Below are 25,077 nucleotides of genomic sequence, written 5' to 3'. Positions count from 1 at the left end.
TATTACACAGTTTAAGGGGTTTTGTTGTTTGGGATAGGGTCTCACTATGTAACCCAGGCTGGCTTCAAAGTTATAATCCTCCTGCCTCTGCCTCTAACATGCTGGGATTACATTACATATGTGTACTAATAATATACCTGGCCCCACTTAAAAAAAATTTTTTTTGTTCATTTTATTTATTTATTTGAAAGTGACGGGGGGGGGGGGGAGACAGAGAGAGAATGGACATGCCAGAGCTTCCAGCCACTGCAAATAAACTCCAGACGCGTGCGCCCCCTTGTGCATCTGCCAACGTGGGTCCTGGGGAACCAAGCCTCAAACCGGGGTCCTTAGGCTTCACAGGCAAGCGCTTAACCGCTAAGCCACCTCTCTAGCCCTACCTGGCCCCATTTTAAGTATTTTTCATTTTCTGGTATATTTTACTCTCAGGAAGTTTTTCTAAAAATTTTCCTCAATATTTGTACATACTAAAAAAATTTCAGGGATGGAAAGATGGCTTATCAGTTAAGGCACTTGCTTGCAAAACCTAAGGACCCAGGTTTCATCCACCAGCACAGACATAAGCCAGATGCACAAGTTGGCACATACATCTGGAGTTCATTTGCAGCAGCTGAAGGCCTTGGAGTGCCCATTCTCTCTCTAAAATAAATACAATATATTTTTTAAAAATCTTAGAAGGACCAGGCGTCTTGGCTCATGTCTTTAATTCCAGCAGTTGGAAGGCAGAGGTAAGAGGATCTCAGTGAGTTCAAGACCAGCATGAGACTATATAGGGAACTCCAGGTCAGTCTGGGCTAGAGTAAGAACTACCTTGAAAGACCAAAACCAACAAAAAAAACTTAGAAGGTATGTTTTATGTAATTTTATAGACTTCCCAATAAATGTATTAGTAGTCACACACATTACATGTTACTAAGAAGAGTATTTAAAATAATAGTACTTATTGAGCACGTATTGGGTACCAGGCATGATATGAAACATAACTTCATCATCCCATTTAATTCATCAATTCTGTCCCTCACTTTATAGATAAGAAAACTGAGACATAAGTTAACTTGCTAAATGCCACAAATGATAAAGGCAGAGATTTGAATGTGGCAATTTGTTTCCTAAGGATAATATACTTCATTAAATTCTCACTAGGTAATTTCATTTATGTTTTTCTGATTACTAAAAAGAAACAATTATTTACTTCCAACATGAACTTGTATCTAGGGAAGAAAGTTCATAGCTAGAATGTGTTTCAACCTTCTATGTTGTCCATACCTTCCCATCAAGAATAGTCTCCCACGTTGCTCTTTTCTTGCTTATTGGACATTCTTCCATTTCCTGCATGGCTACTTCATATTCCCCATCTAAAAGCTGTAAGCGCCTATAAGACAAACACACACACATACTTTAAAGTAAACTCTGTATTATTATAAGTACACAAATTCTTTATCTTTAGATTTATACTAAAAAACATTAAACTTTCAAGTTAGATTACATATTCAGTAGGACTGAAAAATATATCTATACTTATTACTAACAAAAGCAACTTCAATGACATTCACAAGTCACTAGGTAACTAGAATTCTTTTTTTTTTTTTTAATTTTTATTTACTTATTTTATTTGAGAGCAACAGACACAGAGAGAAAGACAGAGGGAGAGAGAGAGAATGGGTACGCCAGGGCTTCCAGCCTCTGCAAACGAACTCCAGACGCGTGCGCCTCCTTGTGCATCTGGCTAACGTGGGACCTGGGGAACTGAGCCTCGAAACGGGGTCCTTAGGCTTCACAGGCAAGCGTTTAACCGCTAAGCCATCTCTCCAGCCTGGTAACTAGAATTCTTATATTCATGTAGCTCCTAGAACTTTAAACATTTAAAAAATATGCCTAAGGTCTCAAAATAGTGTAAATTTTATGCATTAAGTACAAACCATGTGTATAAGCTCTATATTTCTAAAACTAGGATAAAAATTTTTACAGTATTTGCTTTAAGGAACCAGTAAAAATCATGCATATAACTTTTTGTTGTTGTTATTTTGTTTTGTTTGAGTTAGTCTCACTCTAGCCCAGGCTGACCTGGGATTCACACGTAGTCCCAGGTGGTCTCAAACTCACAGCAATCCTCCTACCTCTGCCTCCTGAGTGCTGGGATTAAAGGCGTGCACCACCACACCTGGCTATGCATACAATTTTTTAATTAATTAATTAATTTATTTGAGAACGAGGGGGGGAAGGGAGAGGGAGAGAGAATTGGCACACCAGGGCTTCCAGCCACTGGAAACGAATTCCAGACGCATGTGCCCCCTTATGCATTTGGCTAACATGGGTCCTGGGGAATCGAACCTGGGTCCTTTGGCTTTGCAGGCAAGCACCTTAACTGCTAATCTATGCCTCCAGCCCGATACAGGATAATTTAATGTGTTGTATGATTCCTGCATTTATTCTACACTTAACTTTTGTTTTTTGAGGTAGGATCTCACTGTAGTCCAGGCTGACCTGCCACCACACCTGGCTTATTCTACACTGATATTTACCATTACTCTAAAAACCATTCTTCTATCTTGAGTAACAAAGGAAAAACTTTGCATAGGTCATTTAATCTTCCTAGCAATGTTATGCCCTCAACCCTGCTACCCTGTTTACAGAAGACACTTAAGTATACACCCAAAATACCTTGCTTTAAAAACACAGTAAGCAGGAGACATAGCAAGTGAAACTAGTACATCTTTAACATTTGATTCTGGGTTTTTTTTGTTTGTTTTTTTTTTTTGGTTTTGTTTTGTTTTTTTGAGGTAGAGTTTTACTCTAGCCCAGGCTGAGTAAAACTCTACCTCACTATGTAGTCCCAGGCTGGCCTCCAACTCACAGCGATCTTCTACCTCTGCCTCCCGAGTGCTGGGATTAAAGGCGTCCACCATCATGCTCAGCTAACGCTTGATTCTTAACACCATAAAAAATTTTAAATTTAGCTGGGCGTGGTGGCGCATGCCTTTAATCCCAGCACTCAGGAGGCAGAGGTAGGAGGATTGCTGAGAGTTCGAGCCCACTCTAAGACTACAGAGTGAAGTTCAGGTCAGCCTGAGCCAGAGTGAGACCCTACCTTGAAACCCCCCCCCCAAAAAATTTAAATTTAACAATTATGTATTCCCGGTGCTTACCACCCGAGTTCAGTCTGTTTCCATAGTATGCCTGCGATTATTCAATTTATTTCTTTAAAAAAATATTAAGAGTTAGGGAGATGGCTCAGTGGTGAAACACACTTGTTTCTAAAGCCTACCGACTTTGATTCCCCAATACCCATGTAATGCCAGTTGCACAAAGCAGGGCATACCTCTAGAATTCATTTCCATTGTCAAGTTCTGTTGCACCCATACTCTGTCTCTGCTTGCAAATAAACTTCTGAAACTTTCTAAATAATAGTAACATCTCTCCAGCCATAAGACTGTAAGCCATATCTCCAGAAAATTTGTAAAAATTGATTTGGTAAGTAATAAAATCATGTACTACTAAAATTTAAAAGGTGCATGAAGTGGGAAGAAATGGCTTAGCGGTTACAGCATTTGACTCTAAGTTTAAAAGGCACTTCCCTCATGTTTCTACCTAACTACATAATCATCCATAAAACATTCCATATTTTGGATGTATATTTGACAGCTATGAGGCATTTTCCCCATAGCCTCATGAACAGTGTTTTTTTTTAATTTTTAAATTTTTATTAACATTTTCCATGATTATAAAAAAATATCCCATGGTAATTCCCTCTCTCCCTACCCCCACAATGAACAGTGTTTTATCAACTTTCTTTTCTTTTCTTTTTTTGAAGTAGGGTTTTTCACTCTAGCCCAAGCTGAACTTATCAACTTTCTTGATTTCTGTCAATCTGATAAGCAGGAAAAAAAAAAAAAGACATCTTAGCGTAGTTTTAATTCTTATGTCTTATCTGATCCAAGCTGACCTGGAATATTCACTATGTTCCTCTTAATGACTTTTTTTATTTTTATGTTTTTTTTGACTAGCTCAGGAGAGGCCTTAAACAGGTGGTAATCCTCCTACCTCTGCCTCCAAGAGCTGGGATTAAAGGTATGTGCCACCATACCCAGTTCCTTTTAATGATATTTTTGTTGTATCCTTTGTTCCAACCATCTATTAGACTTTATTTTTTTGGCTTCTACTTTGTGGAGAGAATGCTGTGTTTCGTTTTGCTGTTGTTGAGACAAGAGTCTTACTACTTAGCCCAGTCTCTCCAAGCCTGGGTTGTGGTCTTTTTGAGTTGCACATCGTTAAAAGTATGAGAATTTATCAGCTCAAAAATATTCTCCTGGGCTGGAGAGATGGCTTAGTGGTGGAGGCGTTTGCCTGCAAAGACAAAGGACCGAGATGCGATTACCCAGGACCCACAAAAGCCAGATGTACAAGGTGGTGCATGCATCTGGAGTTCATTTGCAGCAGCCACAGCTTCTGGCATGCCCATTCTCTCTCATAAAGAAATAAATCCTCTCTTTTACTTATCCCATTAATTTTATCTTTATACTTGAGTTTAACCAAAACATGAAGTGCTTTATAGTACTTGCTATGTTCCCCAGGTTGGCCTTAAACCACTAGATCTGGGGCCAGAGATTTAGCTTAGCGTTTAAGGAACTTGCCTGGAAAGCCAAAGGACCCAGGAGCCACATAAGGCAGATGCACAATGTGGCGTGTGTTTAGAGTTTATTTGCAGTGGCTGAAGGCTCTGTAGTGCTCAATCTCTCCCTCTCCCTTTCTCTGCCTCTTTCTCCCTTTCTCTCAAATAAGTAAATATAAATAAAATAAAATTTTAAAGCTTCACTTTGGTTAAGGCAGCTTTTTTAAACTCAAAAGTTTAAATCTATTTGACTCAGTATTTCATATTTCTTCATATGGCTTTTGAATTTTATTAGGTTATTTATTCAGAAGACAAGAACATAGTACTTTTAAACCAACTTTGAACATCTCTGCATATCTTAGTTCATAAATACTATTCCTTTACTAAAAGTAATCAAGGCTCTAGAAAGAAAGGCAATTTTTCTTTTTGAGTATTTGAGGTAGGGTCTTGCTCTAGCCCAGGCTGACTGGAATTCACTCTGTAGTCTCTCGGTCATCCTCATACCTCTGCCTCCTGAGTGCTGGCAATTTTCAAGCAAAGTTAGGAAAAAGATAGAGATTCTGAATAAGAAAAATCTAAGCAAAAATGATAAAAGGCTCTGCTTGGAGGTAGTTTTTATAAACAAACTTGAGCACTAAAGTAATAACATGTATAGATTTAAAACAAATGAACTAAAAATAGAAACTGTTAATCCATATGGATGAACAATACTGATAAAAACTTGAAGTGAGACATTTTCTTCATAAAAAAAAGAGAGAGGGTGTGGTGGTGCATCTTTAATCCCAGCACTTAGAGGTAGAGGTAGGAGAATCACCATGAGTTCAAGGCCACCCTGAAACTACATAGTGAATTCCTGGTTATCTTGGGCAAGAACCCACCTCGAAAAAAAAAAAGGATAAACATGGAAGAGAGGCTGGAGAGATGGCTTAGCAGGCAGAAACGTGTTTGCCTGCAAAGCCTTGGAACCCAGATTTGATTTCCCAGAACCCATGTAAGCCAGATGTAGTACAAGTGTCTAGAGTTCATTTGTAGTGGCTGAATGTCCATCTTTTCCCTTTCTCTCTCATAAATAAACAAATAATAATGTATTCATTTTTAAATTTTAATTTAATTCATTTTTATTTTCCTCTCCCTCTCTCTCATAATTAAGAAAAATGCTATCTGAGTAGTAAGAAAAAAAAAAACCCAAACTCATCAAATTTGGAGGAGACTGGACCAATCTAAAGAAGAGGGTGAGGGATCACAACTAAAATATACCACCACCACCAACAAACACTGACAAGGGATGTAGCTCAGTGGTATAGTGCTTACAAAGCAAACACAAGGCACTGTGTTCAACCATTCAACCCTCAGCACACACAGAAGTTAAAATTTTAAATAAAAGCAACCAAACAAATAGTAAGAACTGAGCAAGATGACATTTGACTATAATCTCAGTATTCATGAGGCTCGGGCAAGAAGACCAAGAGTTTTGAGGACAGCAATGGGTAAGTAGCCTCCAAAAAAAAAGCCCAAACAAAACAAAAACACAGGGTTGGCCGGACATGGTGGCACATGCCTTTATTCCCAACAGTTGGGAGGCAGAAGTAAGAGGATTGCCTCCAGTCAAGGCTACCCTAAGACTATACAGTGAATTTCAGGTCAGCCTGGGCTAGAGTGAGACTCTACCTTGAAAAAAAAAAAGAAAGAAAAAAGAAAGTGCCATTTTGATGGGCGTGGTCATGCACACCAGAGGCAGGGGTAGAAGGCTCACCCTGAGTTCAAAGCCACCTTTACACTATGGAGTGAATTCCAGGTCAGCATGGGTTAGTAAGACCCTACCTTGAAAAAAAAACCAAACAGAGACAGGGGCTAGAGAAATGGCAAAGCCTAAGGACCTCAGTTTTATTCCCCTAAACCCACGTAAGCCAGATGCACAAGGGGGCGCATGCGTCTGGAGTTTGTTTGCAGTGGCTGAAGGCTCTGGCCCATTCTGTCATTCTCTCAGCCTCTTTTTCTCTCTCTCAAATAAATGAACGAATGAATGAATGAATGAATGAAAGAAACTGGGCTGGAGCGAAGGCTCAGTGGTTAAAGCAATTGCTTACAGAGCCTAATGACCCAAGTTTGATGGGAGTTTGTTTGCAGTGGCTAGAGGCCCTGACACATCTATTCTCTCTGCTCCAAAAAAAAAAAAATTATGTAATTTTTTTTTTTTTTTTCATTTATCTCAGTGTGAGAAAGAGATTGGGCACCCAGGCCTTTAGACGCTGCAAACAAACTCCACACACATGCACCACCTCTTGCATGTGGCTTACGTAAGTCCTTTGGCTTTGAAGACAATCTCTCCAGCCCAATAAAAATACTGAAAAAAAGCTGGGCAAGGTGGTGCATGCCTTAAATCCCAGTACTCAAGAGGCAAAGGTAGGAGGATCATCTAGAATTTGAGCCCATCCTGAAACAATGTACTGGATTCCAGGTCAGCTTGAGCTAGAATGAGACCCTACCTTGAAAGACCAAAACTAAAACCAAAACCTACCCTGGGCAAGATCCTACCTTGAAAAACAAATTTAAAAAAATAATAACTACTCGGCTGGGCGTGGTGGCCCATGCCTTTAATCCCAGCTCTGGGGGGGCAGAGTAGGAGGATAACTGTGAGTTCAAGGCCACCCTGAGACTACTAAGTGAATTCCAGGTCAGCCTGGACTAGAGTGAAACCCAAACTGGAAAAACAAAACAAAACAAAACAAAACTCTAATACAATAGAGTCAATTCCTTTACATATACTATATGTTCTGTTAGGTATAGTAGTTATAGGAGGGTCTCTGTGAATTTGCAGCTAGCCTAGAGAGTTCCAGATCAGCCTTGGCTACAGCAAGACACTACCTTGAAAAAGCAAACAAAAAAAGAAAATGGGGAGCAAGGAGTGGTGACACATGCCTTTAATCCCAGCACTTGGGAAGCAGAGAGAGGCAGGAAGATCACTGAAAGTTTGAGGCCAACCTGAGACTACATAGTGATTCCAGGTCATTCAGGACCAGAGTGAAACCCTGCTTGAAAAACTGAAAAAAGAAAGAAAAGAAAAAATGGGGGCTGAAGAGATGATTAGTGATTATACTTGCCTGCAAAGCCAAAGAACCAAGGTTCAATTCCCCAGGATCCATGTAAACCAGATGTACAAGGTGACACATGCATGTGGAGTTCATTTACAGTGAGTAGAGATCCTGGCATGACCATTCTCTTGCTCATAAATAAAAATTAAAAAGAATTAAAAAAATTTTTTTTCATTAAAATAAAAGCAGCACTGAGCCAGGGATGGTGGCACATGCCTTGGGAGGCAGAGGGTAGGAGGATCGCTTTGAGTTCGAGGCCACCCAGAGAATACATAGTGAGTTCCAAGTCACCCTGGGCTAGAGTGAGACCCTACCTTGAAAAGCCAAAAACAACTAAAATTAAAAGCAACAGTTATTTCATACCAGGAGTATACTCACTACATGTGAGGTGTGTGTGTGTGTGGGGGGGGAAGACAGGCAGCTAGTGGAATAACTCAGTATGTAAAATGCTTGCCTTACAAGTAAGTCCTGAGTTCAAACCCCAGAACCCACATAAAAATGCTGGGTGTACATATAGTAAGTAACACCTGGGATTCCTTGCTACCCTATAACAAATTTATATTTCATCACCCAAGGATTGTTTACAATTTGCTTCATTAGCTTTAATACATAACCCTAAGATCTGCAGAGAAGCCATTTCTTATAGGTCTCTGCCCAAATATTACTTCTTCTATTAAAAAGTAACGATCTATGTTCTCTTTCTTCACAGCCCTTACTTATCATGACTTGCCATTAACTTACCTTTTTTTTTTTTAATTTATTTATTTATTTATTTGAGAGCGACAGACACAGAGAGAAAGACAGATAGAGGGAGAGAGAGAGAATGGGCGCGCCAGGGCTTCCAGCCTCTGCAAACGAACTCCAGACGCGTGCGCCCCCTTGTGCATCTGGCTAACGTGGGACCTGGGGAACCAAGCCTCGAACCGGGGTCCTTAGGCATCACAGGCAAGCGCTTAACCGCTACGCCATCTCTCCAGCCCTAACTTACCTTTTTTGAAGTTTTTATTTTTATTTATTTGTGACAGAGAGAATGGGCACACTAGAGCCCCTAGCCACTGCAAATGTGCCACCTTGTGCATCTGGCTTACGTGGGACATGGAGAATTGAAGCTGGATCCTTGGACTACACAGGCAAGTGCCTTAACCACTAAGCCATCTCCCCAGCCCCCAACTTCTTTTTGTTGTTGTTTTAAAATGATTTTTTAAACTTATTTTTATTTATTTATTTGAGAGCCACAAAGAGGCAGAGAGAGGGAATGAGAATGGGTGCATCAGGGCCTCCAGCCACTGCAAATGAACTCCAGACGTATGCACCCTCTTATGCATCTGGCTAACATGGGTCCTAGGAAATCGAGCCTCGAACCAGGGTTCTTAGGCTTCACAGGCAAGCGCTTAACCGTTAAGCCATCTCTCCAGCCCTTGTTTTTATTTTTTGAGTAGGGTCTTGCTCTAGGCCAGGCTGACTTGGAATTCACAATGTAGTGTCAGGCTAGCCTGGAACTCAAAGGGATCTTACCTCTGTCGGAACTAAAGGTGTGTACCACCTTTTCTTTCTTTTTTTAATTGCTGATATTTTTATGAAGTCACCTAGATCTTTAACGTTAGAGCTTAAACTACGTAAGGACAGGGACTTTTTCCTTCCTCAATATGAAGAACGTGTTAAAGAACACAAACTCAGAAAGTACTTGCCTAATAAACAATTTTAACTAGTCAAGAGTTTCTCAATGTGCTTATTGCCTTCTCAAGAGAAAAAGGAAAATTCAGTTTGTAAGTTTGTTTTTCCATTCATTAGAAAAAAACCACAAAATAAAACAATATCATTATACTCTGCGTCAGGATGGAAACATTTAGAAAATATTATGAAAGCCTTACTTTTCCATTAACATTACCTGTTTTTATCAAATACTGTCATTTGTGCAACAAATGTCTTTTCCCCATCTTCACGGTTTCGTTTTCTTCTGGCTGGAAGCTCTTCATTGACATCTGAATTCAATAAACATGTCTCATGAATCAAACAGTCAAACAAAAGTAATAATTATAAATATACAGGTATTTATAATGTTATAATATAACAACATGCTAACACCTCAAATGAAGCAAAATTTAAAATAAAGGTGAAATATATTTAGGTCACATTTCCAACTTTGTGTCTTTATCATATGTATGTATCTTTCTTTTTCTGAGACATGATTTCACAATGTAGCCCAGCCGAGTCTTCTGCCTCAGAATCCTGCAAGCTAGGATTATAAACCTTCATTGCCAAGCTGGGCTTGTCCTTATGTTCTAACTTTTTTTTTTTTTTTTTTTTTTTTGGTTTTCCGGGGTAGTGTTTTATTCTAGCCCAGGCTGACATGGAATTCAGGGTAGCTTAGAATTCATGACAATCCTCCTACATCTGTCTCCTGAGTGCTGGGATTAAAGGCATGTGCCACCATGCCCAGCTTGTTTTGACATATATTGAAAATAACCTCACATTTATGCAAATACTAATTTATTTGTATGAACTTTTTAAAATGTTTTTGGTTTGTCAAGGTAGATTCTCTCTCTAATCTAGGCTGACCTGGATTCACTATGTAGTCTCGGGGTGGCCTCAAACTCACAGCAATCCTCCTACTTCTGCCTCCAGAGTATTGGGGTTAAAGGTGTGTACCACCATGCCTGGCTCATATGATTTTCTCTCCCAAATCCATTACAAGAACTTCAAAACTCAGACTATTTTTCCTGAAATGCTTCTCCACCGAATTTTACATATGCCTCTTTTACAGTATTATTGTACTTCAATTACTTATCTCATAACTAAACTCTTATTATGCTATGTTATAATTCCTCTTATATAGTGTTGGATATTGAAGTTTTATTTTTATATATACAGCACCTGCAATATTAAATTATTACTTCAGAATTGTTAAAAGGATAAAGGGATGGGTAGAGTGACCAATAAAATAAATTACTAATGTTCAAAATGCATAAGTGGTATAAACCTATATAGTTCCAATTCATGGGAGGCTGACACAAGAAAATCTTACTTAACTCCATCTTGAGACCAGCATGAACAACAAGATCTTAGCTGGATAAAGAACAAACAAGGGGGCTGGAGAGATGGCTTAGCAGTTAAAGTGCTTGCCTGTGAAGCCTAATGACCCAGGTTCAAACCCCCAGTACCCATGTAAGCAGATGCAAAAGGTGGCACAGGCATCTTTGCAGTAGCCATGGGCCCTGGTGCATCCATTCTTTGTCTGTCTAGCTCCCTTCATCCCTCCAAAAAATAATGTATTAAAAGAAAGAAAAAAAAAAAAAGAAAGGAAGGAAGGAAGGCAGGCAGGCAAGGCAGACAGACAAGGAAACAGGGAGAGATGGGAGAGGAGGTTGGAAGAGGAAAAAGGAGGAAAGAAAGTAAGCAAGCACATGTTCAATGTTGGCCTCTAGCACATGTTAGGTCTTGGGTATGATCTAACACAGCAAAATAATAATAATAAAAAGTCTGTCCAGTTTTGGAAAAGACAATGTTTTATGTGTTTTCTTTTTTTTTTTTCCTGCTAACACTCTGTAGCCCAGGCTAGCTTTAAACTTAGCCTCCTCGGTGCTACGAGTAAGGCATGTACTCTTTGTTAGTCTGTTTTTGGTTTTTCCAGGTAGGGTCTCACGCTAGCTCAGGCTGACCTGGAATTCAATATGTAATTTCAAGGTGGCCTTGAACTCTGGACCCTCCTCCTATCTCTGCCTCCAAAGTGCTGGGATTAAAAGTGTGCACCACCACGCCCAGCTACACTCTGTTTTTAAGTCAGTCTTGCTATAGCTATCCCAGGATGGCCTTGAACTCATCACCTCCTGCTGAAGCACAGGGATTGCAGAAATGTATATGCCCAACCTCAAATCAATGTTTTAAAATAACTCAAAAGGAGATTATTTTATACACAATTCTGAATACTATGAAAAAACACTATTTCAAGTATTTTCATTGACAATATTAATCTCTGATGATATGAGCTAGTAAAATTATTGAAATATAAATTACCAAAATTTTCATTGGTTTCTCCATTAATCATTCCATTAAATTCTCTTCTTCCTGGACGAGTCACTCTAAATAGCAATGAGTAAGACTTCACCATGTGGCTGTTACTAGGTTCGAACTCATTACTGGAAACTGCAAGGGATGGGAAATTTCCTGGTTTGGTTTGATTGAGGTCAGGATTCAAAGGCACCTGCTTTTTACCTGTAGGAACTTGCCTGATTGGACAACTTACATCCTGCAAAGGTAAAGATTAATAAATTACATTTATATATAAGCAGCAATGTTGTAATAGAACTTCTATTTCTAATCCCAACTATAAAAACATGGTATGGGCCATGATTACCAAATAGCAGCCTATTAAAATAATCCTACTTCTCTTTTTTTGTTTTTAGTTGTTGGTTTTTTTTTTTTTTGGTTACTTTTTAGTTTTGAGGTAAAGTCTTGCTCTAGCCCAGGCTAGCCAGGAATTTACTATGTAGTCTCAGGTTGGCTGCAAAATGACCACCTGTGTTCAATTCCACAGTACCCAGGTGCACAAGTGGCAAATTATGTTTGGAGTGCAAGGCCCTGGTGTACCAATTCTCTCCTCTCATTCTCTCTCAAATAAATAAATAATAAAATACAATGGGTTGATGCCTGGCGTGGTGGCACACACCTTTAATCCCAGCACTCGGGAGGCAGAGGTAGGAGGATCTCCTTGAGCTCAGGGCCAGCCTAAGATTACATAGTGAATTCTAGGTCAGTCTGAAATAGAGAACCCTGCCTTGAAAAAAAATAAAAATGACAACAAAATAAATCAAAAAGCAAACATGAGGGCTGTAGAGAGATGCTTGGTTGCAATGCCTAATGACCTGGGTATGATTCCCCAGTACCCATGTAAAACCAGATCCACAACGTGGTGTATATATCTGGAGTTCATTTGCAGTGACTCAAGGCCCCGCATTCTTCCTCCATATCCCCCTACTCTCCTTACAAACAAATATTTTTTAAGAGAAAATATGAAAGTAGAAAGCACACTTGAAGTAGGTAAACTCATGTTAAGTTTAACATTCTCCTTGATGTTTCTACTTTAACATAACAATAAAATATGGACTATTAGAAATGTAGGATAATAGGCTTGAGAGATGGCTTAGTGATTAAGGTGCTTGCTTGCAAAACCTAAGAACTCAGGTTTGATTCCGCAGTACCCAGATACACCAGGGGATACATGCATCTGGAATTCATTTGCAGTGGCTGGAGGCCATGGCATGTCATTCTCTTGATTTGCTTCAATCTCTCTCAAATAAATAAATATTTTAAAAAGAAGAAAATTCATCCATACCACGTTTTACATTTCACAAATGATTAACATTGGCTACGTGTATTCAAGATGTTTACTTATTTGTTTCTGAAACAGAAATAGGATACTAAACTTGTGTTTACTGTTTTTTCATAAAAGATGTATCTTGAAGAATTTTCACATTACTTGTCACAAATTAAATGGCTGGATGAAAGTAGTAATACCTCCTAAGTTTACATTAACTTGTTTTAGTTTTTGTTTTTTTGAGGTAGGGTTTCACTCTACACCAGGTTTACCTGGAATTAACTATATAGTCTCAGGGTATCCTCGACCTTCCAGCGATCCTCCTGCCTCTGCCTCCCCAATTTCTGGATCAAAGGCATGTGCCACCATGCCAAATTTAAACATTTTAAATACATAGTTATACTACTGTAATAACACCTAGCCCACTGCCTATCAATAATGTAGCTACTGGGCTGGAGAGATGGTTCTGTGATTAAAAGTGCTTACTTGCAGCTAGGTTAACCCCAGCACTTGGGAGACTGGGACTAGAGTGTGTTCCATGCTAGAATGAAAACCTACCTATTGGGAAAAAAAAAAAAAACAACAAACACTCAAAAACCTACTCATTTACTTACTAATAATCAAGTATTTTTATATCTTCATTGGAAAAAAACCACCTGTTCTAATCCAGTGTGCATTATTAATCAAGTTGTCTTTATTAAAAAGACCCTATCCTGGTGCTTGAGGGATAGCTAAATAGTTAAGGTGTTTGCCTGCAAAGCTAAAGAACCTCAGTTCAATTCCCCAAGACCCACAAAAGGCAGATGTACAAGGTGACACATACATCTGGAGTTTGTTTGTAGAAGCTGGAGGCCCTGGCACGCCCATTCTCACTCTCTCTCTGCCTCTTCTCTCACGTTCTCTCAAATAAATTAAAAAGAAAGACCCTACACTGAAAAACCAAAAAGAAAAATGCAGACTCAAGGACTTAGTGCTACTCAAGTATGTAAATATGTTAGCTTAGGTGGGTTGCTCAGGAAACTTAGCCATTATACTGTTTATTTCTACAATGAAATAATTTAATCCTCTAAATAAAATGTGAAGAAATAAAACTGGATGTGGTGGTATACACCTTTAATTCACAAAGCAGAGGTAGGAGGACCAACCTGAGCTTGAGACCACCCTGACACTACATAGTGAATTCCAGGTCAGCCTGAGTTAGAGAGAGACCCTACCTGGAAAAAGCAAGAAATTGAAGAAATATATTAATAACTTAATGGCTGATAATGCTATGAATACAATTGCATTCTTTTTTTCCCCCTTGGTTTTTTTGAGGTAGTATCTTGCTGTAGTCCATGCTGACCTGGAATTCACTATGTAGTCTCAGGATACCCTCAAACTCACAGTGATCCTCCTACCTGTGCCTCCTAAGTGCTGAGATTAAATGTGTGCACCACCATGTAGGGTAAGAACACAATTTCTTTGCCTCAGAACAATGTGATGAGAAATAACCTTTTGGGATAAAAAAATTAAGTCTCTATTTAAATTTTTTGGTTTGTTTTTGTGCTTTTGCCTATTTAAATTTTTAACAAATACTAATAGCTGACAGAAGATAATGATTAAGCAGAACTCATGTCCTAAGACCAGAGTTTGTTCCTTTGATTCAAATGAATAAAATTTTGTAAAAACATACATATTTGGAAAAAAGAATGTGGCAAAAAGGTTATGTGTTGAATATTGTGAGCAAATTATTTCATAATTTCTGAGGTTGTTAAACTGACTTAAAATTGTATAAAAGGCCGGGCGTGGTGGCGCATGCCTTTAATCCCAGCACTCGGGAGGCAGAGGTAGGAGGATTGCCAAGAGTTCGAGGCCACCCTGAGACTACAGAGTTAATTCCAGGTCAGCCTGGACCACAGTGAGACCCTACCTCAAAAAATCAAAAATAAATAAATAAATAAATAAATAAATATTGTATAAAAGGAGGCTGAAGAGATGGCTTAGCAGTTAAGGCACTTGCCTGTGAATGCTAATGAATGGAGTTCGATTCCCCAGTGCCCATATAAAGCCAGATGTGCAAAAGGTGGTACATGCATTTGGAGTTCATTTACAGGGGTTGGAGATCCTGGTGTGGCCATTCTGTCTATCTTCTATCTCTCTCTACTTGCAAATAAATAAATGTTTTAAAAAATAACTTAATAAAAAAGTTTTATTAGGGCTGGAGAGATGGCTTAGCGGTTAAGCGCTTGCCTGTGAAGCCTAAGGAATTAGGGCTGGACAGATGGCTTAGCAGTTAAGCGCTTGCCTGTGAAGCCTAAGGACCCCGGTTCGAGGCTCAATTCCCCAGGACCCACATTAGCCAGATGCACAAGGGGGCACACGCGTCTGGAGTTCGTTTGCAGTGGCTGGAAGCCCTGGCGTGCCCATTCTCTCTCTCTCTCTCTCAGTCTCTCTCTCCTCCTCCTCCTCTCTGTCACTCTCAAATAAATAAATAAATAAACAAAAAAAAATTTTTTAAAAAAGTTGTATTAAAGGGTAGGCGCTTGCTTGCAAAGCCTAACAACCCAGGTCCAGTTCCCCAGAATCCACATAAAGCCAAGATGTATAAAGAGGTGCGTACAACTGAGTTAGTTTGTAGCAGCTGCAGGCCCTGGTGCACCTATTCTCTCTGTCTCTTCTATCTCTTCCTGCTTGCATATAAAAAAAAAAAACAAAACATAATAGTATATAGAAAAAATGTTCAATGAAAAATATTACATGCAATTTACCAATATCATTTTATACGTTACCTTTCTTTTTTTGTGGCAAACTTTCACAAGCAGGACTTCCAGGGTAACAGAATTTTGTTCATTTTCTGAATTTTGTGATGGTTTATCTAAATAGAAAAGTCAATGCCTTAAAACCAACTTTTAAAAATTAAAACGCAAAATTCCTAAAAATACTTGTAATCTTGAGTAAAGACTGGTTTTTTTCTTTCTTTTTTCTTCTGTTTCTTCTTCTTCTTCTTTTTTTTTTTTTTAATTTTGGTTTTTCGAGGTAGGGTCTCACTCTAGCCCAGGCTGACCTGGAATTCACTATGGAGTCTCAGGGTGGCCTCGAACTCACAGGCATTCTCCTATCTCTGCCTCCCGAGTGCTAGGATTAAAAGCATGTGCCACCATGCCCGGCTCCTTTTTTTTTTGAGGTAGGGTTTCACATTAGCCCAGGCTGACTTGGAATTCACTATATAGTTTCAGGGTAGCCTCAAACTTATGGTGATCCTCATACCTCTGCCTCCCAAATACTGGGTATAAAGGCATGCACCACCATGCCCAGCCTGATACGTTTTTTAAAAAAATTTTTTGTTTATTTTTAGTTATTTATTTGAGAGTGACAGAGAGAAAGAGGCAGATAGAGAGAGAGAGAATGGGCACGCTAGGGCTTCCAGCCACTGCAAATGAACTCCAGACACGTGTGCCCCCTTGTGCATCTCGCTAAGTGGGTCCTGGGGAATGGAGCCTTAAATTGGGGTCCTTAGGCTTCATAGGCAAGCACTTAACAGATGAGCCATCGCTCCAGCCCCTGGTATGTTTTGATTACAGCCTGGACTAGAGTGAAACCCCACTCAAAAAAAAAAAAAAGAGAGAGAGAGAGAGAGAGATGGCTTAGCGGTTAAGGCATTTGCCTGCAAAACCAAAGGACTCAGCTTCAATTCACCAGGACACACATGAGCTAGATGCACAAGGTGGTAGATGCATGTGGAGTTCATTTTGTGGCTTCTGGAGAACCTAGGTTGCCATTCTTTTTCTTTCAAATAAATAAATATCAGGGTGTGGTGGTACACACCTTTAATCCCTGCACGGGGTTGGAGGGAGGGGCAGAGCTAAGAGGATCGCCACTCTGAGACTAGAATTCCAAATCAGTATGGTCTAGAGCAGCTAGAAGCCCTAGCACAATCATACACACACACTCTCTCTCTCTCTGTTTGCCCCTTTCTCAAGTAAGTTACTAAATAAATAAAAAAATACTTTTTTTAAAAAAGTAACTAACTTTGGGGCTGCAGAGATGCCTTAGCAGTTAAGGCGTTGGCCTGCAAAGCTTAAGGACCTAGGTTCAGTTCTCCAATATACACGTAAGCAAGATGCTCAAGGGTGTACATGTGTCTGGAGTTCATTTGCAGTGGCTAGAGGCCCTCTATCCTCTATCTGACCCCCCCCACCCAAAACGGATAAATTTCTTTTAACAAAATAACTGACAAGGGTTGGAGAGACTACTTGGTGGTTAAGGCGCATGCCTGCAAAGCCTAAGGACCTAGGTTCAATTCTCCAGGTCCCACGTAAGCCAGATGCACAAAGTGAAACATGCATCTGGAGTTGGTTTGCAGTGGATAGAGGCCCTGCCATGCCCATTCTTACTCTTTCTCTGTGCCTCTAATAAATAAATACTTTAAAAATAAATGATAAATGCAGTTAGAACTTGGCAAGAAGCATGAATGAACATTTTAATAAATGCTTTTTCTGTCTACTTAAATATTATTATTAGGAACTGGAGAGATGACTCAGTGGATAAAGGTGCTTAGACAGCCCAGGTTTGATTCCCCAGCACAAAGTAAAATCAATTATTAGAAAATTTACATAAGGGCTGGAGACATGCTTTGTCAGTTAAGAAAGTTCACTTAACATACATTTAGCAGGGTGTGCTTATCACCCTGCATTTAGGAGGCACAGGCACAAGGATCAGGAGTTCAAGGACATATAAAATAAATACAAATCTGGAGGCTGAACTCCACAAGGCCCAAAATAAAGTAAAATACAAAACAGGGAGTGGTGATGCATGCCTTAATCCCAGCACTTGGGAGGAAGAGGTAGGAGGATCACCTTGAATTCAAGGCCACCCTGAGACTACATAGTGAATTCCAGATCAGCCTGAGCTAGAGTGAGACCCTACCTTGAAAATCCAAAAAGGAAAGAAAGAATTTGTTTACTATAGCTGTAGGTTCTGGTGTACCAATTCTCTCTCCCTCCTGTCTCACTTTGCATGCAAATAAACAAATTTTTTTTTTTTAATATGATGAAGAGAGGCTAGAGAGAGAGCTCAGCAGTTAGGGTGCTTGACTGCAAAGTCTAATGACCTAGGTTCAATTCCAATTCATAATACCTATGTAAAGCCAGATGCCCAAAATGGTACATGCATCTGGTGTTCATTTGCAAAGGCCATGGTGTATCATTCTTTCCCTCTCTCTCTCTGTATCTTTCAGCTCCCAAGTACATAAAGAATGGGGTAAAAAAAAGATGATGATGATGAATAGATCCAGTGAGAAGATTCAGCATTTAAAGGAACTTGTTTACAAAACCATCAACTTAGGTTCAATTCCCCAGTAGAACATAAAGCTAGGTGCAAAAAAGTGATACATGGGTCTGGAGCTCATTTGTAGCAGACACACATACACACAAATAAAATTTGAAGAGTGATTGAGAAACACGTTAACATCTGGCCCCCACATGTATGCATAACAAGTGCACACCCCCAATGGAAAAAAATAAAATAAAAAGAGGAGTGTGGCAGGAGGGCATCATGATCATGGTATATTGTGTATATGAGGCTGTCAATAAAAACAGGGATAGATAAGCAGGGTGTGTTGGCCCACGCCTTTAATCCCAGCACTTGGAAGAAGAGATGAATCCAGGTCAGCCTGGGCTAGAGTGAAATCCTACCTTGAAAAATGAGAAAAAAAAAAAAAAAAAAGATAGATAAAACTAGCTATTACTTACTACCTACAAAAAATCCCTTGGAATACTGAAGCTTTTCAAGTCAAGGTCTAGACTACTATATAACTTACCTATCTTTAAAATTCCAAAGGCTGGGCTGGAGAGCTGTCTTAGTGGTTAAAGCCTTGCCTACAAAGCTAAAGAGCCCAGATTGACTCCCCAGGACCCACATAAAACAGATCAAGTGGTGCATTAGTCTGAAGTTCATTTGCAGCAGCTGGAGGCCCTGGCAACCCATTCTGTCTCTTTTCTCTCCCTCACAAATAGATAAATAATAATATGTATATGTATATGTATATTTTGGTGTTTTTTTTGAGGCAGGGTCTCTCTAGCCCAGGTTGACCTGGAATTCACTATGGAGCCTCAGGGTGGCCTTGAACTCCTGGTGCACGCCTTTAATCCCAGCACTCGGGAGGCAGAGGTAGGAGGACTGCCATGAGCTCAAGGCCATCCTGAGACTCCATAGTGATTCCAGGTCAGCCTGGGCCAGAGTGAGATCCTACCTTGAAAAACTAAAAATAAATACATTTAAATAAATAAATAAATAATAAAATAAAATCCCAAAGGTGGACTTGGAATACAGTTCAGTATTTAAAAGGCTTGCTTACAAAATCTGCCTGACCTGATTCAATGTCCCAGTACCAATGTAAAGCCAGATGCAAAATGGCACATGCACCTGCAGTTTGTTTGCAACAGAGTTACACACCTAAGAGACCTCTCTCACTCATAAATAAATAAATAAAATTCAAGAAGTATTACGAGGCGGGCGTGGTGGTGCACGCCTTTATTAATCCCATCACCCCGGAGGCAGAAGGATTGCCTTAGATTGAGGCCACCCTGAGACTACAGAGTACAGGTCAACCTGGACTAGAGCCAGATCCTACCTTGGGGATAAAAAAGTGTTAACAGTTCAAATCTAAATATTTAATCACTAAATTCGAGTCCAGAATTACAGAATTCCAGGTAAGTTTGGGCTACAGTGAGACCCTATACCATCAAAAAATTAGATAAGGGGGCTGGAGAGATGGCTTAGCGGTTAAGCACTTGCCTGTGAAGCCTAAGGACCCCGGTTCGAGGCTCGGTTCCCCAGGTCCCACGTTAGCCAGATGCACAAGGGGGCGCACGCGTCTGGAGTTCGTTTGCAGAGGCTGGAAGCCCTGGCGCGCCCATTCTCTCTCTCTCCCTCTATCTGTCTTTCTGTGTCTGTAGCTCTCAAATAAATAAATAAATAATTTAAAAAAAAATAAAAATTAGATAAGGGCTATTTCTTTTGAGACAGAGACGCCTATAACCCATTATAGCTTCAACCAAGCTGTACAGAAAAGGATTACCTTGAACTCCTGATCCTCCTACTTCAGCATAAAAAAGTGCTGAGATTACAAAAGTGTGCCAACACACCCAGTGATGCTAGGGATCACTCTCTCCTCTCTTCTTTCCCTCATCCTTTCTTTCTTCCCTTCTCTTCTCTCCTCTCTCCCATCCTTCCTGACTCTGTGGTATTCATGTGTGCATGGGGGAGGGGATGTGCATATGTATGTGACTGTAGAGGCCAAAGGTTGACATCAATTATCTCCTATTGTTTTCCACCTCATTATGGTGACTAGATTTCTTACTGAACCTAGTACTCACCAATTTGGCTAGTCTAGTGAGCCACCTTACTCTGAGGATCTGACTCTCTTGCTGGTAGTGGGTGCCTGGCCTGAACCATCATACCCAGCAGTGTGCATGGGGGCTAAGAATTACCAGTCAGGTCCTCATAGCAAGTACTTTTATCAGTTGTGTCATCTCTCCAGGTATTATAATTATTTTTTTGTTTTATAAGGCAGGAACTGACCGACTTTAGCCCAGGCTGGCCCTGAACTCACTACAATTCCTACCTCAGTCTCACCAGTGCTGTGATTAAGGTGTGAGCCTCAATGTAAAATCAATTTTAAGGTTCATGATGTTCATTTTCTATTCTGATTTCTCAAAAATATTTTGTCAACTAGAACAAAAAACTAGAACTGTACCTTGAATATGAAGGAGATGTAATGTCCATTTTTTCCCTAATTCTTTCAAATATCCACTAGTTTATAAGAAATTACTGTCCACAAACAGAACTACCAACAGTTTTTCTCATTTTAGTAAGAATAAGAAAAAACATTAATTTGAACAAGTTTAAAACAACATCTTGGGCTGGAGATGGTTTAGCAGTTAAGGACTGCCTATAAAACCAAAGGACCAGGATCAATTCCCAGGTCTCATGTAAGCCAGATGCAAAGTGGCACATGAAGCTGGAGTTTATTTGCAGCACCTAGAAGCCCTGGCATGCCTATTCACTCTCTCTTCCTCAAATGAATAAATGGTATTTTAAAACTACATCTTACCATTTTGTCATATACAGAGAAAAGTTTGAACAGACTGCTTTCCAAAGATAATTTTACTAATAATCTATGACTTAAGCAAGTTCCTGGAAACTGAAATATTGAAGCTATAAATGTGAAATTATACCTTCTGAAGTACTCAAATACACATGTTAGAAAACCAAATATAGGTGTTAAAAAAGTAAAGATTCGAGTAGACAATTATAAATAATTGAGGAAGAAAAACAAATGGAATTCAGATTACTTCTACATAAAAAAGGGCTAGATCCAAGGCAAAGACTAAAAGCATTAGTACATGTCAGATTTTAAGTTTTCAGCATAAAAACATGAATTACTTATCAAACTGTACTCCTATAGCTAGTTCATTAATCCCCTTGTTGTTACAGTGCTGAAGATTGAAACTAGGATCCCACTGCCATGTTAGGAAAGCACTCTACTAAGCTAACATACACACCTTCTTAAACTTTTTTCTTAATAAACAATACCAAGGAAAACCATCATTACATGGGTCAAATAATTATATTACATTGCATGACAAAAAGATGTATTTACATATTTAAGATGGATAAGTAAAAACAATTCTGGAGCTGGATAGGTAGCTTAGTAGTTAAGGAGCCTGCCTGTGAAGCCTAAAGATACAGTTTGGATTTTCCAGTACCCATGGAAACCAGCTGTACAAAGTGACACATGTGTCTGGAGTTTATTTGCAGTGGGTAGAGGCCTGTCACACCCATTCTCTCTTTGTGTCTGCCTCTTTCTCTCAAATAAATGTTTTTGTTGTTGTTGTTTTTCGAGGTAGGGTCTCGCTCTAGCCCAGGCTGACCTGGAATTCACTATGAAGTCTCCAGGGTAGCATTGAACTGACAGTGGTCCTCCCACCTCTAACTTCCAAGTACTGGGATTAAAGGTGTGTGCTACCATGCCCAGCAGTTTTTTTTAAACTCTGGACCAAAACAACAACAAAAAGACTGCTCACTTCAGCACAACGTATACTAGGCTGGAGAGATGGCTTAGCAGTTAAGGCATCATGTTCTCCTCTCCAGATCCCACGTAAGCCAGACACAAAGATGAGGTAAGTGCAAGGCCGCACTTGCCTTATAAGTAGCAAAAAAAAAAAAAGTCTGGAGTTCAAAAATAGTGGCTGAGGCCCTGGCACGGCAATTCTCTCCCTCCCTCTCTAAAATAATTTTAATAAAATAATTTTTGCGTCTGGAGTTGGTTTGCAGAGGCTGGAAGCCCTGGCGCGCCCATTCTCTCTCCCTCTATCTGTCTTTCTCTCTGTGTCTGTCGCTCTCAAATAAATTAAAAAAAAAAAGGGCTGGAGAGATGGCTTAGCGGTTAAGCGCTTGCCTGTGAAGCCTAAGGACCCCGGTTCGAGGCTCAGTTCCCCAGGTCCCACGTTAGCCAGATGCACAAGGGGGCGCACGCGTCTGGAGTTCGTTTGCAGAGGCTGGAAGCCCTGGCGCGCCCATTCTCTCTCTCCCTCTATCTGTCTTTCTCTCTGTGTCTGTCGCTCTCAAATAAATAAATAAAAAATTTTAAAAAAAAAAAAAATTTGCCTGTGAAGCCTATGGACCCTGGTTCGATTGCCTAGGATCCATGGAAGCCAGATGCACAAGGTGGCACATGCATCTGGAGTTCATTTGCAGTGGCTAACGGCCCTGGTGCGCCCATTCTCTCTCTCTCTCTGCCTGCCTCTACTTCTTTCCTCTGTAAATAAATAGATAAAAATATTTGAATATGTGTGTGTGTGTGTGTGTGTGTGTGTGTGTGTGTGTGTATATACATATATATATGTACAAGTACATATACTAAAATTGGAACAATACAGATTACCATGGCCACTGAGCAAGAATGACAAAAAATAAAAAATAAAAAGGAAAGCAAAGCCAGGCATGGTAGTGCACGACGTTAATCCCACCACTCAGGACGCAGAGGTAGGAAGACTGAGTTCCAGGCCACCAGGAGACTACATAGTAAATTTCAGATCAGCAAAGCTATAGTGAGACTCTTAAAAAAAAAAAATTCTGGGGCGGGAGAAAAGACTCAGCATGTAAGGTGCTTGTGTGCAAACCCTAATAATCCAGGTTTGATTCCTTAGTACTCACATAAAAAAAAAAAAAAAAATGCATGAAGTGGGGCACAAATCTCTGTCTCTCTCTCTCTCTCATACAAATAAATAAAAGATTTTAAAAAGAATCCGATCTTTCTACTTCTTTCCCTTTCTATGTAATTCAGTTTACACAGCCTATGTGGCACTATCGGCACACATCATTCTAAATAAAGCAAACAAAACAAAACAAAAATTCTACCTTTTCCCACCATACTTTCATTTGATAATAAAACTAACAGAAAATACATAATTTTCATAGGGTAGTATCTAACAGAGTGGTAACATCCCATTAACAGTAATGGTTATTTCTACTTTAAAAAAAAAAAAACAAAAAAAAAGACCAAGCTGGGCATGGTGGTGCATGTTTTAATCCCAGCACTTGGGAGGCAGAGGTAGGAGGAGTGCCATGAATTCAAGACCACCCTGAGACTACATCATGAATTCCAGGTCAGCCTAGCCCAGAGTGAGACCCTACCTTGAAAAGCCAAAAAAATAAAATAAAGTAATAATAATAAAATAAAATAATTAATAAAAAAATTAAAAACCAATATGCAGTAACACCAACTCATTATGTTTAGGCAATGAACCATAATGAGGAGATTCTTTGCCTATTACACTTCTGAGACAATACTTAAATTTTTCATCAATAGTCTTTTTTTTTTTTTTTTTCTTTTTTTCCTTGAGGTAAAGTCTCACTGTAACCCAGTCTGAGCTGGCACGTACTCTGTAGTCCCAGGCTGGCCTTGAACCCAGTGATTTTCATACCTCTGCAACCCTAGTGCCTGGATTAAAGACGTGCACCACACCACCAGACCTTTCATTAGTTTTTTGTTTTTTTTTTTTAACTTTAAAGTTGAAAATCTGTGGGTATAGCTCAGTGGTGGAACACTTGCTTAATTTCAAAAGGACCATGGGTTCAATCTCTAGCACTGCAAAAACAAATCAAAACAAAAAACAAAAACAAAAATCAGTAAAAGTAAAGTGAAAAACAAAGTCAGAATCAATGTATTTTCTATTAAGTACATACCGTTTTTGTGGAAGAAACCAGTAAATGTAAGCTGCAAATGAGCTGACAAGCTAAACAAAACAAACAAAAAAGTTTATCACTTTAGTACCCAGTAACAAAATATCTAGACTTTGAAATAAAATATAGGTATCAAAGCTGTTCCAGATAATTTATACACATTTGCTTTCTTCTTCTTCTTCTTCTTTTTGTTTGTTTGCTTGTTTTTTTGAGGTAGGGTCTCACTGTAGCTCGGGCTGACCTGTGTAGTCTCAGGATGGCACAGAACTATTTGCAATCCTTCTACCTCTGCCTCCTGAGTGCTGGGATTAAAAGCATGCGCCACCATACCTAGCTTGCTTTCTTATTCTTAAGTCCTATTGAAGCCCATGACTCCATGTGCTTTCTCTTTTGACCATCACATCAAAAATAATGCACCTACCGGGTGTGGTGACGCACCTTTAATCCCAGCACTTGAGAGGCAGAGGCAGGAGGATCACCATGAGTTCAAGGTCACCCTAAGACTACATAGTGAATTCCAGGTCAGCCTAAACTAGAGTGAGACCCTACCTTGAAAAAACAATAAAGAATAATGAAGCTAAAACAGAGCCAGACATGGTGATGTACACTTTCAATCGTAGCACTTGGTAGGCAGAGGTAGAAGGATTTCTGAGAGTTTGAGACTACATAGTGAATTCCAGGACAGCCCAAGCTACAGTGAGACCCTACCTAGGAAAAAACAAGCAAATAAATAATAATAATAATATGGCTAAAATAAACCACAACCAGGAATTTTTTATTGTAATTACAAGCATTCAGGAGACAAAGCAGTTCAAGGCCAGAATAGGTTGCTACAT

General features: G+C 39.5%; 1 protein-coding gene across 1 annotated transcript in view; it reads right to left on the bottom strand.

Moving 5' to 3' along the window:
• Positions 1-25,077, bottom strand: part of Suz12 (SUZ12 polycomb repressive complex 2 subunit) — a 69,041-nt gene that overhangs the window by 23,187 nt on the left and 20,777 nt on the right. Inside the window, exons 5-9 of the mRNA XM_045159104.1 lie at positions 24,245-24,294; positions 15,784-15,869; positions 11,716-11,947; positions 9,590-9,683; positions 1,267-1,372 (exon numbers count right to left, since the gene is read on the bottom strand). Coding sequence (XP_045015039.1) covers positions 1,267-1,372; positions 9,590-9,683; positions 11,716-11,947; positions 15,784-15,869; positions 24,245-24,294 — 568 coding nt within the window. The remainder of the gene's footprint in view (positions 1-1,266; positions 1,373-9,589; positions 9,684-11,715; positions 11,948-15,783; positions 15,870-24,244; positions 24,295-25,077) is intronic.

The sequence above is a fragment of the Jaculus jaculus genome, chromosome 9 (genome assembly GCF_020740685.1).
Source record: "Jaculus jaculus isolate mJacJac1 chromosome 9, mJacJac1.mat.Y.cur, whole genome shotgun sequence".
Classification (NCBI taxonomy): domain Eukaryota; kingdom Metazoa; phylum Chordata; class Mammalia; order Rodentia; family Dipodidae; genus Jaculus; species Jaculus jaculus.
This window is presented reverse-complemented; position numbering and strand designations above follow the sequence as displayed.